Source organism: Equus przewalskii, chromosome 3 (genome assembly GCF_037783145.1).
Source record: "Equus przewalskii isolate Varuska chromosome 3, EquPr2, whole genome shotgun sequence".
In the NCBI taxonomy this organism is placed as follows: domain Eukaryota; kingdom Metazoa; phylum Chordata; class Mammalia; order Perissodactyla; family Equidae; genus Equus; species Equus przewalskii.
Window position 1 is genome coordinate 119,051,278 of NC_091833.1, and position 13,507 is coordinate 119,064,784.

General features: G+C 65.6%; 1 protein-coding gene and 1 long non-coding RNA gene across 3 annotated transcripts in view; one reads left to right on the forward strand and one right to left on the reverse strand.

Moving 5' to 3' along the window:
* The window catches only part of FGFRL1 (fibroblast growth factor receptor like 1), a 14,393-nt gene continuing 886 nt past the window's right edge, over positions 1 to 13,507 (reverse strand). For both annotated transcript variants that reach the window (XM_070615267.1, XM_070615268.1), the window contains exons 3-7: positions 3,577 to 3,849; positions 2,280 to 2,360; positions 1,913 to 2,197; positions 1,485 to 1,838; positions 1 to 1,302 (exon numbers count right to left, since the gene is read on the reverse strand). In XM_070615267.1, the coding sequence (XP_070471368.1) occupies positions 854 to 1,302; positions 1,485 to 1,838; positions 1,913 to 2,197; positions 2,280 to 2,360; positions 3,577 to 3,849 (1,442 nt within the window). In that variant the 3' untranslated portion in view covers positions 1 to 853. The remainder of the gene's footprint in view (positions 1,303 to 1,484; positions 1,839 to 1,912; positions 2,198 to 2,279; positions 2,361 to 3,576; positions 3,850 to 13,507) is intronic.
* Positions 12,640 to 13,507, forward strand: part of LOC139082616 (uncharacterized) — an 18,988-nt gene continuing 18,120 nt past the window's right edge. The window contains exons 1-2 of the long non-coding RNA XR_011538829.1: positions 12,640 to 12,827; positions 13,131 to 13,207. This is a non-coding gene — a long non-coding RNA (uncharacterized lncRNA). The remainder of the gene's footprint in view (positions 12,828 to 13,130; positions 13,208 to 13,507) is intronic.

Below are 13,507 nucleotides of genomic sequence, written 5' to 3' on the forward strand. Positions count from 1 at the left end.
TTAGGGGAAAAGGATGCACATTTTCTTGTTTAACAAAATAAATTAAATATACGAAGCTTCAGCTCAAACTCTATAAAATTACAGAGGTCTGGGCCCACCACAGGCAGTGGAGTGACAGGCGCCCAGCCCGAGGTGGACATCCAGCATGGCCACAAGGCCAGGTAGGTCCTGGGCCCCAGGAGAAGCCAGGTCTCTGCAGCCCGGCCCTCCTTTCATCATTATTAATATTATTATCTTAATTTCTTAAATATAAATATCAAGGGCCCCTTCTCTCTGGCAGTGGGAGGCCGGGGGTGAGGGGGTTGGAAGTCACCCTTCGGCGGGCTCCGGCCTCTCAGGACAGGGCCTGGGACTGCTACGTCCAACCCCCCCAGCCCAGGGTTCTGGTGGACTCCTGGGCACCCAGGACAGGTGGTGGCAAAAATAGCCACCCGCCTGCCGAGGTCTGGACGGGGACACAGGCAGGCATGGCGCAGGGGTTGGGGTTTTTGGTTTGCAAAGCCAGGGTGCCTCTCCGATCTGCCAGGCCGGGGGGTGACGTGGCCCCCACGAGACCCTCCTCACGGGGCCGTGGTGCTCCTTCATCTACCAGCCCACCATCGCTACATGCGCACTGCAAAGTTACAAACACAGACCCTCCCAGAGGTGCTTGGCCTGAGCGTGTGTGTCTGTGTGTCTGTGTGTCTGTGTGTGTGTGCCTCACACAGGGCGCCCAGGGTGCCGGCCTTGCCTCTCGCCTTTGTCCATCTCCCTCCGTGCCCCTCTGCCCCACCCGCCTGCCCTCTTTGGCCTCCGCGTGTCCACCCTGCGGCCCTGAGCTCCGGTGGGCCGGCACCCCGACAGGCAGCACCATCTAGCACTGGTAGTGGATGTGCTGGTGCTGGTGGATCTTGCCCTCCACGTGTGAGTGCGTGTGTGAGTGCGTGTGCGTGTGTGTGTGCACATCTGTGTAGAGTTTGGGGTAAAGCTTGGGGCCAGCAGCCGAGCCCGGGCCCAGCAGGTGCTGGGGGGCCACCAGGGGCCCAAGCTCCTCACACAGCCCCACGCCAGGGCTGGTGCCCAGGGCAGCCGCTGCACACAGGTCCTTATCCCCACTGCGGTCTCGGGCAGGGGCGGGCGGGCGATGTGCGGGCACGGGAGGGGCCGGTGTGGGTGCGCACGGCTTCTTCTTAGCCTGGCAGAGCCACAGGAGCACGGTGCCCAGGATGAAGACAGCGCCGGCTGGGATGCCAATGACCACTGGCCACGGCAGGCTGGTGGACGAGGACGAGGGGGCTACCGGTGGCCCTGGCGGCTTTGGGTCTGCAGGAGAGACCGAGGAAGGGGGTGAGGAGGAAAATGTTGCCATGGGGCCCAGAAGTGTCTGCACAAGGCTGGCCTGCAACACGGATGGGCCCTGGGCGGTGCCCTGCCAGGGCAATCTTGTCCCTCGTGGCCCAGGGGTGGGGGCGGGCAGTAGGAGGGGGCGGGGCAGGCCCACCCACCTGGCAGGACGGTGAGGAAGGCGCTGCGGAAACTGTAGCCCATGGTGTTCGCGCCCAGACAGATGTACATGCCCGCGTCATCCTGGCGGGCACGGGTGATGAGCAGCTTGTTGAGGTAGGAGCCATCGGGCCGCGACCACACATCGCCGGTGGGCAGCACAACGAACTTCTGGCCACCCACGTCGATGGTGGAGTTGTAGCGGCCCTCGGCGCCGTACTCCACACGCTTCAGCCACTGGATCACCGGCTTCACGTCACTGCGCACTTTGCACTGGAAGGACGTCGTGCCCCCGAAGTCCACTGTCGTGTTCACGGGGTGCGTGCCCGTGAGCACAGGCTTGGAGCGCGTCCGCTCTGTGCAGGGACACAGCATGTGGGCGTGGCCCCCGGGCACCCTCTACCCCCCTACCCCCCAGCCCGGCACTCACGGATCACGTCCACCTTGTAGGTGGCGTTGATGGCGCCCGCGCGGTTCGACACGCGGCACGTGTACTTGCCGCTGTCCTCAGGGCGCAGGTTCTTCAGGCTCAGCGTCCACTTCTTCTTCCTGTGCTCACCGGCCTCTGGGCGCGTCAGGGCCTGGTCATCCTTCATCCACATGATGTCGGGTCGTGGGTGCCCACTGGCCACGCACTTGAGCCGCACGGAGCTGCCCACGGGCCGGGCGATCACCCGGCGCCGCATCTTGGAGGGCTGCGTGAAGCGGGGCCGCGCTGTGGGGTGCACAGAGGTCAGCGGGCGCCAGGAGGCCGGCCCCACCTGCACCCAGGAGGACGGTGACAGCCACGTGCTCACCCCACTGCTTGCTGGCGGGGTCCTCCTGGCCCCCGGAGGAGCCGTCACGCCCCGGACTCTCCCTCCCTGGGCTGGTGTCATCTGCAGAGGGGAGGGCGTGTCATGTGAGAGGAGTCCCAGCAGCCCCCACCAGACCCCAGCCCAGCCCCCAGCCCCCCACCCAAACCCTGGGCTGGTTCCATGGGACCGGCTGGGAAAGCTCTAGAAACAAGCAAGTGGGAGGCCATGGGCGCACACCCACATCGCAGAATCCCAGAGACAGCTGGGCAGGAGCACCCGGCCGGCCGGTCTCCTCCCTGGGTGCAGGTGACCCCGACAGGCGCGGGTGGGCCCAGAGAGCCAGCCCCCCCACCCCGGCTCCGGGGGGTCTGCAGGGCCGGGGAGGAGGGGCTGGGCCCAGCCGGCAGCTGCAGTAACCCTAGCCCACATCAAGGGGCCGAGGGATGGTGAACTGACATGGCTCACATACCGCCTGGTCATCCTCCCCTTTGAAAGGACGGTGGGGGGGACACCCACAGTATTCCCATTCCACAGCCCGGAGAAGGCCCGAGGGGCCCGAGCCGGGGGGTGGGGCATGCTGAGGAATGCCCCCTCCTCGTGACAGCCGCTGCCTCCCCCAAGCCCAGGATCACGGCCAGGCGTCTCAGGCCCCCACCCTGGGACCGAGTCGAGGGGGCATGGGTCAGGCTCCCCCTGTGTGAGATGGGCCAGCGTGGCTGCCAAGGAGCCTGCCGCCCCGCCCTGAGGGACCCACACCCAGGATCCCCACCCCAGCGGACCTGGGAGACTCCTCCCTGAGGGACCCACACCCAGCAGCCTGTGGGGCAGGGCCGGGCGCCAGCGCCTGGTACCAGCAAGCTGAGGGCGTGTCACTGGGGACACCACCCAGTCCCCGAGCCTGGGCCCCAGAGGCAGAAGAGAACAGAAGGCCCTGAGCTTCCCGGCGGCCTCTCTGAACTTGGAAACCTGAGCCTCAAAGTTATGGCCGACACCAAGGCCACCAGCTGGCCCTGCCCACCCTTCTGTGGGACCACCACCCTGGGGCCCCCCTTACCCCTCCTGCTGCCCCCCAGCCAGCCCCGGCCCCTGGCTTAGCAGAACCTTTGGCAAGGAGGGGCCTGGGAGGAAGGGCCCCCAAGGTGTGGGGCCGAGGAGGAAGGCCAGGCTGAGGGGGGGACAGAGGTCGGGTGGGTGGGTGGGTTAGACTGCCCCCCTACCCCAGGGCTGTGCTGCCTCGGGACACACATGGCAAGGCCCAGCCTGTCCCACCCCCCACCCTGGCATGGACATCACTCACCCATCACAATGAGGGTGTAGTTGACACTGAGGCTGCCAAAGCCATTGGTGGCCTTACACACGTAGGCGCCGGCGTCCTCCCGCTCCACCTCCTTCACCTTCAGCCCCTGGGGCAGCACGCGGAAGCGACTCCAGCCACCGTGGATCGTGCGGCCGTCCTTGGTCCACATGGTCAGTGGCGGCGGGTCCCCCTCCACAGGGCACTGCAGGCGCACGGTGCGGCCCAGCCGGGCCACCTGCCGTGGGACCACCTTGTCCGCCATCCTCGGGGGGCCTGAGGGCAGGTCAGAGGGCTCGGTCAGGGAGGAAGGGACTGGCTGACGTCAGGAGTGGAGGCAGGCATGGGGGCTGGGAGCCCAGGGGAGGGGGCTGTCGCTATTGGGTCCCCACCCAGGACTCCGCCCAGACACGCTTGCCCAGCAAAGGCAGCAGAGGCCTGCAGCACAGGGCCCTCCTCCCAGATCACAGGAGCTGGCGTTTACCCACGGCCCACTGTGTGGCAGGCCCAGATCCACTGAGCACCTACGGTGTGCCAGGCTCTGGCCCACACCCCCTGAGTACCCACTGTGCGCCAGGCTCCAGCCCACCCCCCAAGTACCAACTGTGTGCCAGGCTCCGGCACATATGCCCTGAGCACTCACTGTGCGCCGGCTCTGGCCCACACCCCCTGAGCACCCACTATGCGCCAATGCACAGGAACCAGAATGCAGGTCAGCTGGAGTTCGGGCGGCCTCTCACTGGCTCCCTGCAGGCAAGCCCATGTGTCCGCGTGTGCACACATGCCATGAGTGAATCCCTGCACACACACACGAGTATCCCATGTCTGCGCCTATGTGTCTGTGTGGGCCACATCTTCCCAGGTCAGCCTGCCTGGCCAAGGGCCTCCCTGCCGCCAGCCATGTGGCACCAGGTGGCTTAGTCCTAGGGGGACACAACCCTAGAGGACACTGCAAGTATCAGATGGGAGTGGGGCCACCTTCCGGCCGACTCTCAGGCCCCTGCCTGGTGCCTGCAGCTCAGAGCCTGGGCCCATCTGCAGCATCCACAGGGTGACCCAGGGTGCTGGGCTCTTACATGGTCACCCCATCCACTGTACCCCTGGATCAGGAGAGGCAGCCATGGGCACTCAGCCACCCTTCCCAGAGGCCTGGCTGGGACCAGCTCCCAGGACCCTGCCTGCCAGCCAGTGGCCAGGGGCATCCACCCTACCCTGCAGCCACTCCAGGCTAGGGTCCAGCATGCTGCGTCCTGGCCACAAGGAGGTGCCAGGAGGCAGCGGCTGCTCCGAGATGCTATCGCTACGGGGACTGAAGGCGGCACGTGTTTTTAATAACCAGCTGGTATTTCTTCAACACGCGATTACCAGCTGGGTACGTTGCCGGCCTTTGCAACCAGGGCCCACCATGCTTCTGTGGGGTCTCCAGACTCCAGCAGCAGCTTTTCATTCATCATCTCCCATCTCCCAGGAACCCTCACAGAGCATTGAGCCCCTACTGCCACCGTCTGGGGCACTGAGGGAAGGGTGGGGGGCCGTCCCCATTTGGATGCAGGCAGATGACAGCCCAGACAGGGGGGTCCCCAGTCCTGAGGCTGATTCCAGCAGCAGCATCCCAGCCCTGCTGGGGGGACTGGGGTGTCAGGGACACAGCACCATGGACATTTTCCCGCTATGACCACAAACAAAAAGGGTGGGGTCTGGGGGTCTCCTCCCACCCCCCACCTGCTCCCACCCACGCGTGCCTACACACTCCACTCCACCAAGCCCACCTGCCAAGATGCAGCCAGTCCCCAGCCTCTCGGGGACCTCTCTTCTGCACCCACATCCTGCCTCTAAGCCCACCCCCACCGTGCTGCTCCTAGACTGCTCCACAGGCCCCAGTCGTCCCTGTGCCCCCAGCCAGCCCCCTCCTCGCCAGCCCCCGGCACCCCTGAAAGGCACAAGAAGAGCAGAGGTGGGAAGGGGCTGAGACCCACCTCTCCCCAATTACTCAACTGTCTGCAGGGCCCCCCAGGCACCCGCCCACAGACAAACGGGCCTCCTGAGGCCCCTCAGCACATCCAGGGTCCCAGCTCATTCCCAGGCAGACCCTGTCGCCACCTGTCACTGCCTGAAATTCCACCATTCACAGGGCCTCCCAGGCTGCAGGACAAAGAGGGTGCCCCCAGCCTGTCCAGTGCCCTGGGCCTCCCGGGCTGACCCCTGGGCACAAGCCCTCCCCCCAACAAGAAGACAGACACGGCCACACGCCTGTACACATGGACACATGCAACTGCCCAGACAGTGCAGGGGGGAAGACAGTGCCTGCCCGAGGGGCACCGTCCCTCTCTGCTGGGGCTTTGCCCATCCCAGCCCCTCCTGGGGGCACGATTGGGGGCTGCTTGAACACCCCCACCCCTGAGGGAGCCTGCCTCAGTGGCAGAGAAAGTATGGCTTGAACTGCAGGGGCCACTGCCAGCCCCACCCTGCCCCCAGGCAGGAAGCTGAAGGAGTGGGGGCCTCTATGGGGCGGCAGGGACGCCCCCTGGTCGCTGCAGAGAGGAGCCACACGGCCAAGTGACCGCCAGACGGGCCGGAAGCGTGGCCCCGAGGGCCAGCTTGCGAGCACCGCGGGAGAACAGGCGGCCCGGCTGGAGCCAGCCTTATCCTAAAGCAAACAGCCCCTGCTCCCGCAGCCAGCTCCGTCTGCCCCCACCTGGGTTCCGCGGGACCCGACGCCAGGCCAGCTCCCGGGCCCTGGCCCCTGCAGAGACCCCCACAGGCTCACGGGCAGGAGGCCCAGCCCCCCCAGATTCCTGGGAATTCTGGCCGCCAGCGCGACTGCCACAGTTCTATATTTAGCCTGGGAAACACAAGCCCCATTGTTCCACCTGGACAGGGGTCCAGCCCACTCAGCCGTGGGGAAACTGAGGCAAGGCTGAGGCCCTTGGATACCTGGAGGACGCAGAGGGGCAGACGGTCCCCACCTGGCCTGGGAGGAGAGCCTGACAGCTCCAGGGTAGGGCCTGGAGGGGCCCGACAGTGGCGGTTTGGCCTCCTCCAGGGTCCCTCCAGCCAGCCTCAGCCCCTCCCCAGGAGCACCTCCTCTAGGAAGCCCCCTGGCCCTACGCACACCCTAAGCCACAGGCCTGAAAAGTTTGGGGCATGGACAGAATGCACAGAGCCCCTCCCCGTCCTCCACTCCTCTCCCAGCTGTGAGAACATGGCCAGGAATAGGGGTGCCGGGAGAGGCTAGGTGCAGCAACCGGGATGGCCCCACACGGCCAGCCTACATGGCCAGGCTTCCCAACTGCCACCCGGAGCTCAGGTGTCACATATAGACCCTGTCACGGTGCCCCCCAGACACTGTCCCCCAGACCCACTCACTGTCCCCAGACACTGTCCCCTGGACCCACTTGCTGTCCCCAGACACTGTCCCCTGGACCCACTGGCTGTCCCTAGACACTGTCCCCCGACCCACTCGCTGTTCCAAGACACTGTCCCCCGGACCCACCTGCTGCCCCGAGACACTGTCCTCAGGACCCACTCACTGTCCCCAGACACTGTCCCCCAGACCCACCTGTTGTCCCCAGACACTGTCCCCTGGAACCACTCATTGTCCCAAGACACTGTCCCCCGGACCCACTTGCTGTCCCCAGACATTGTCCCCTGGACACACTCGCTGTCCCCAGACACTGTCCTCCAGACCCACACGTTGTCCCCCAAACACATACTCTGTCCCCAGACAGGCCCCTGGGTGCACACACACACACACCCCGACAGTGGATGCAGACCCCTACTCTGGGACACAACCTACCTCTGAGTGCCCTCGCCCTGCCCCGAAGACAGCACCATTTCCCAGCTGCAGCGAAACAAGAGGGGGACGCCCCTCCCACCCAGTGGGCCCCGGGAGGGCCAAGGCAGCCAGGGGCACTGGGATGGATGGAGGGTGACCCAGGAGGGAGCGACAGGGACAGGCGCCCACCCTGTGCAGTCTTCACAGGCCCTTGGGGACCGCTCCAAAGCCCCGCACCCCACCCTGGCTGACCCCACGGCCTCTGCACCGGGCTGTCCCACCAGGTGCTCCTTCACGACACCCCCTCCCTGCTCCGGGCGCTCCAACTCCCCTTGTACGTGGCCTGGTCTGGCCGTACCATCTACACCATCCCAGACCCTGCTCTGCTCACAGTCAGCAGGCGCTTGGCCATGGGGGCATCTCGCATCAGCTTCCCCCTCTCCCCCCTGCCCGGGGGCTCAGTGGGCCCTGACCTGCCAACCTCAAACTCCTTTCACAAGGGGCTGGACCAAGCACTGCGCCTTCTCCGGGCCCCATGGTCCAGAGGCCACAGAGGCACCTAGAGGTCTCAGGCCTCACCCCACATGAGCCTCCCTGGCTGGTGACACCAGGCCCCTACAGCCACAGACACGAGTGGGAGCGAGGGTGTGCAGGAACCACCTGGCCAGCTCACCAGGGCCAGCTCTGTCCCCAACAAGCCCTGCAAAGCCCCAGAAATTTCTAGCCTGGAATGAATTCTCTGGCTGGGGGGTGGGTGGGTGTGGGGCTAACCACACTGAAACCGGCTGTGAGGGGAGGGCAGCTGGCCAGGAGCCACCAACCTGCTGAGCCCCATCCCCTCCTAGAGAAACTAAGTGGCCTGGTGGGGGCACTGAAAGGACAGTGTGGTGGCCAGATGGCAGGGAGAGGAGGCAGGTCCAGCCTGGCCTGTGTGGACACCTGCACCAGGTAGGGCAGGTGGGCACTCTGCGGCAGGGGGACCCATGGTATTTCCTCACAGTGAGAGAAATCCTGTGCAGGGGGCGTATCGCGAAGGCCAGACAGCGGCCCTGGGGCCAGCCCCCTCCCTAAGAGGTGAGGCCTGGGGGGAAGGGCACAGACGCCCCCAGGAAGGAGAATAGGTGTGACCACCACAGGGCTACCACGAGGGATGGGGCCAAGCCGCTCAGGCACACACATACAGCTGTACACGCACACGTATGCACAAGCACACACAGGCTCCTGGTCACCCACGGGCCCAGGGCGGCCCCCAGGGGCAGGACCCACAGGATCTGCGGTGGAACTGGTAGGGCCCACAGGGCAGGTGGTTGCCCTAGAAACCAGGCTGTTCTGGGCGCGGCCAAGGGACAGCCTGACCCACCAAGCCAGCCAGCTGGCTGAAGCGTCCAGTCCATCCCACTGCCCAGCAGCGGCACCAGGAGGATTGGTGGGCACCGGGGCCCTCCAGGCCTGTTCTCCCTGGAAGCCCTCGGGTGTACCTTCAGCAGACCCCCGGCTCACGGCTCCTCCTCCTTGCACCTCTAGGGCACACGCAGAGGGCAGAGCGTCACCCTGATGGTGCCACTGCCCCATGGACGGCCCCACATAAACCCCAATGGCTGACAGCGACTGAGGCACCCAGCGACTGGAGGCACCCAGACCCACCACCATGGTACCTCCCGGGAGGCTCCGCAGGGCACCTGGGCAACCGTGTCCCGTCTCCAGATCTCGCTACGTCCACTGGACTCCAAGCCAACCCCTCCCCCACACCCGCCCCCCCATCCCCCACTTCACAAACACCACTTGCCTAGAACACAGGTCCCCCATCCTGGCCTCCCCAGAGGGGCCCAGCCCCACCCCAGCCCCACCCCAGCTGTCAAGGAACCAAGAAGGCCCTTGTCCACTGGGGCCTCCCTCTCATGCCGTGGGGCCAGACCGCCCAAGGGGCCCCGTGCCCTGTGGGCCCCGACCTGGGTACACTCATCACCTTGGAAATATGACAAGAACACTTCTTGAGCCTGGAACCCCTGGGCCAGAGGTTGGGCATTGGGGCAAAATCCATGCTGACTGCAGTGAGGGCTCCTGCACTGGACAGCCCAACACACCCAGGCACACCAGACACCCCCAGGCCCCAGATGGCCCCTCACTCCCACCCACACCTGCTCCACGGCCCACAGCCCACCACAGGCTTCTGGAGGACAGGCCTGACAGTGTGAGGCCTGTGCAAGCCAGCAGCCCAGGCTGGGTGTCCCCAGGCCCCTGGAGGCCTCAGGGCGGGCTGCCCAGCCCTCAAGGGGCACATAGCTTTTCGAGCCCGGCTCCAGGGTGAGCTCCAGAGTCCCCTCCGGGAGCCGAGTAGGCTGCTGGAGGAGCACAAAAGGCAGCCCTGAAGCCACTGGTCAGTGGCCCTGGACAAGACACGTGCATGCCTTCTCCACAGGTCCCGGCTCTCGGGGGCTCAGCATCCTGGGATCCCGAAGGGGTCATTGCCCAGCAGGTCTGAGACCAGGGCAGGCATGGCTCTCTCCTCCCACCTGCTGTCCCAGGTCCCATCATTCAGTCTTCAGTCACTGGACAGCACACAGCTTGTGTAAATCTCACGAAATAAACTCGCCCGGCAGGAAGAAAAGCCATTGTGTTTCCTGCCAAGATGGGAAGCCCTGTTTCAGCAGCCCTGAGGCTGGAGCCCCCTCCCGTCAGCCGCCTCCAGCACTCCAGGGACACTCCTGGATGTCCCCAACGCGTGCTGGTTCTCCCAAGGAGGCCAGTCTGTGTGGGGTGAGGGGTGCAGGGCCCCCCAGCCTGCCAGCCTCCAGGCCCTGCCCTCAGCCACTCAGTGGGGGCACAGGGCGCAGAGGTCCCCAACTCCTTACTGGAGGCAGGAAGATTAGCAGAGGCCCCCAACTCCTTACTGGAGGCAGGAAGATTAGCTGCGCCGCCCAGGAGGAAAAGCCCCCAGGACACCCCCAGGCCCTCTTCCCTGCGGCCTGCAGCGGACCAGCCCCTCGGCTCAGCCCAGCCCAGCCCCACTCACAGCCCCGGGTCCAGCCACACCAAGGATCCTTGGCCCCTGGAGGCCCACCTCTGCCAAGGCGCACCGCCTACCTCTGCCCACGCCCACCCGCCCCTGGTGGCCTTTCCTCTTCTCTCTTTCCAGGTCCACCCCGACCCACCTGAGATACCTAGGCCTCTCCCCGCAACCCCCTCTCCTGCACTCCCATTGTCCCACACCCCCACCCCACCTCTCGCCAGCCTTCCTGGACTGTGAACCCTGGGCTGCACCCCTGCTCTCCTCGGGCCCCGAGAGCAGCCAGGCTGGGCACCTGGGGCTTGACCAGGAGCGCCCAGTGACCACCACTAGGAAGAGTGGAAGGCGGGTGGGGGGGGTGGCAGGGGACAGTGGTCTGGGCATGCCTTCCCGCCATGTGCTGACCCTGCCACTGAGGCTGTCACCTGGACCCACCAGGGCTGCAGTCACCGGGTGAGGCACAAGTGAGGGCAAAAGAGGCCAACATGAACAGCCGCACAATGTGTGGGTGGCCAGCAGCGAGGGCTCCGGCCTGCGGGGCCACAGCCTGCCTCCCCCAGCACCGTCAGCAGGGCCTGAGCCTGGCCCAGGCAAGCCGGAGGCGGAGGCCGCTGTGGGGGAAAAACCAACATCTCCCTCGTTAGGGGCCGTGGCGCTGGGCGGGAGGCAGCGGGCGCGAGCGAGGCCCATTGATTCCCGCACAATGGAGGAGCCTGCGGTCGGAGTTTCCAGGCCCAGCCAAAGGCGACTTTGTTCACAGCTCCCTCCTCCCCCCAGAGGGACGTTGATTTATTTTCCCTTCCAGGAGTGGGGCCCCAGACGTAAATGGGGCGGCTGGCCCGCATCCCCACCTCACAGTGCCTGAGCCCAGCTCCCGCGTGTTGGTCCCTGGCCCCAGCTGCGCACTGGCCGGCTGCTGCCCGGAAGAGCCTGGGGAGGTGGCGGGAAGCCCCCTGCAGCCTGGCCAGAGGCACACACACCAGCAGACCCTTCCCAACACAGCCTGACGGTGGGCCACCCGAGACCATGCCAGCGCGCAGGGCAGGGCACCGCCAACCGGCACCTAGTCCCCTGGGGTGGGCACTCAGCCCACCCAGGGCGTGCTGGCCAGGTCCAGAGGACAGGGGATGACCTCAAGGCTGCTCTGAGACCGACCCGTTGCACCATCCTTGGAAAAGTCCAGACGTGGCACTTCTCAGAAAACCCTCAAACAACTTCTTCCAAAGCTATTTGTGAAAAAGGTATTTTGCTCTGAACCTCTCCAGTTCCCACTGTGAGAAATAAAATGGAAATGGAGAAAGCCAAATCCTATCTTTTTTTCAATTTAAGAAAAAAAACAGTTTAAGACGAACCCACCAAGATTGTGAAACTTTGGGAAAAGGGGAACTTTAAAAATACGATCTGAGTCTGGAGATGTACCGATTCCAGAAATTGTGACACCACGGGGAAAACGGCTTTCAAAAAACAACCCCAACTCTCTCGGCGTTGGTTTGCTGCCCCAGGAAGGTCCACGCTCGGCCTGCTCACCGCGAGGGGCAAGCGCCAGCACTGGCTTCACCCCCATGTCCAGGCCTGGGAAGAAGCCAGCACAGCTCAGGAAGACCACCCCCAAAACCGCAGAGGCACTCCCCACTGCCGCCAGGGCCTCGCCGTGCAGAGCCGGGGCCAGGGCTGGACGCCAGGCACAGCCCCAAGGCCACAGCCGAGGGGGACAGAGCAGGGTGTGGCCCCTTTGGGGCCCTCGGCACCGAGGCAGGCCCTGCCGCCCACTGCTGTCCACTGCCCACTACCATCCACACTCGGCCTCGAGCTCCAGCCAATGACCAGGCCAGGACAGCGGCCTCCAGAGCCTCTCTGGCCAAGTGGCCAGAGGACAGGCAGGTGCGGGGATGGGGGAGTCCAAGCAGATGAAAGAGGAACCAGAGTCCAGGCCGCCGGCCGCCGGGGGGGCCTTGCTGGGCATGACCTGAGTGCCCGCAATGCCCAGGACACTGCCCAGCCCAGCCACGCCTGGGTAGCCCCCACCCTCAAGCCAGCCGGCCAGTCCCCGGCCAGGCGGGTGGGGGGGTACCATGGCATGAGGCCCACCTGGGCCGCCGCCCGCCACCCAACACCCGAACGTGGCCATATATGGCTGGGTTGGGCTTGGTGCGCCCGCAGGGCGGCGGGGGAGGGGTGCGAAGCCTCAGAGGACTGGTGGACAGGGCAGGGACGATCCTGAGTGGTCAACACACGCAAAGGGCTGGCCTGACCGCAGGTCCCGCCTAGCTGTGGGGAGGTCAGCACAGAACATGGCGGGCAGGAGCCCTCGGACACGCATCACCCATCACCCCTCCCAAGGATGCCCCTTGCTGGCGTGGGGCAGGGCAGGGGTCCCTCGGGGGGCACTCCGGGCCTGCCCGCTTGGACGTCAGGCATGAGAGTGCACCCAGGCCCTGGTGTGGCACACACCGAGACAGTGTGACGCCTCAAGTAGGTGATCCTCAGGATTTGGCTTGAGACAGGCCTCCACCCCCCACCCTGTGCAGCGACCCCACGAGCTGGGGACTCAGCTCTCCAGCCCCTACCCTGCACCTTCCTAGGGATGGGAAGGCCCAGGGCCCAGGGCTGGGTCACGGGTCCCAGCCACCAGGAATGTTCCCATTGTGCCCACATCCCACCTTGGCCACCGTGGGGGTGGTCTCTGCAGGTTCCCAGGAGCCTAACCGGGTCCACTGTGGCCAAAGAGCTCACTCCCCAAGAATCTACGGGGTGACCAGCTGCCCTCAACTGCAGGTATGAGTGTGGATGTGAGTGTGTCCTGAGGCGGACCAGGAGAGAGCCCACCTTGCCAGCAAACATGGGGCGCACAGGTGAGCTGATGGTGCTTTGAGGGTAAGGGGGGACCCTGTGGGTGAGGTGGGGAGACCCTGTCAGTGAGGGTGCACCCAGAGGGTGAGCTGGGGTGCCCCATGGGTGAGGAGGGACCCTGGGGGTGAGCCGGGGTGCCCAGTAGGTGTGCTGGGATACCACGTGGGTAACTGTGGGGAGCCAAGGGTGAGCTGAGGCTGAGGTGGCCCCCATGGGTGAGCTGCGGGTGCCCCGTGGGTGAGCAGCGGTGAGCCCCGAGAGTGAGGGAGCCTGGTGAGCACAGGGCCAGCAGGGGCGGGGCG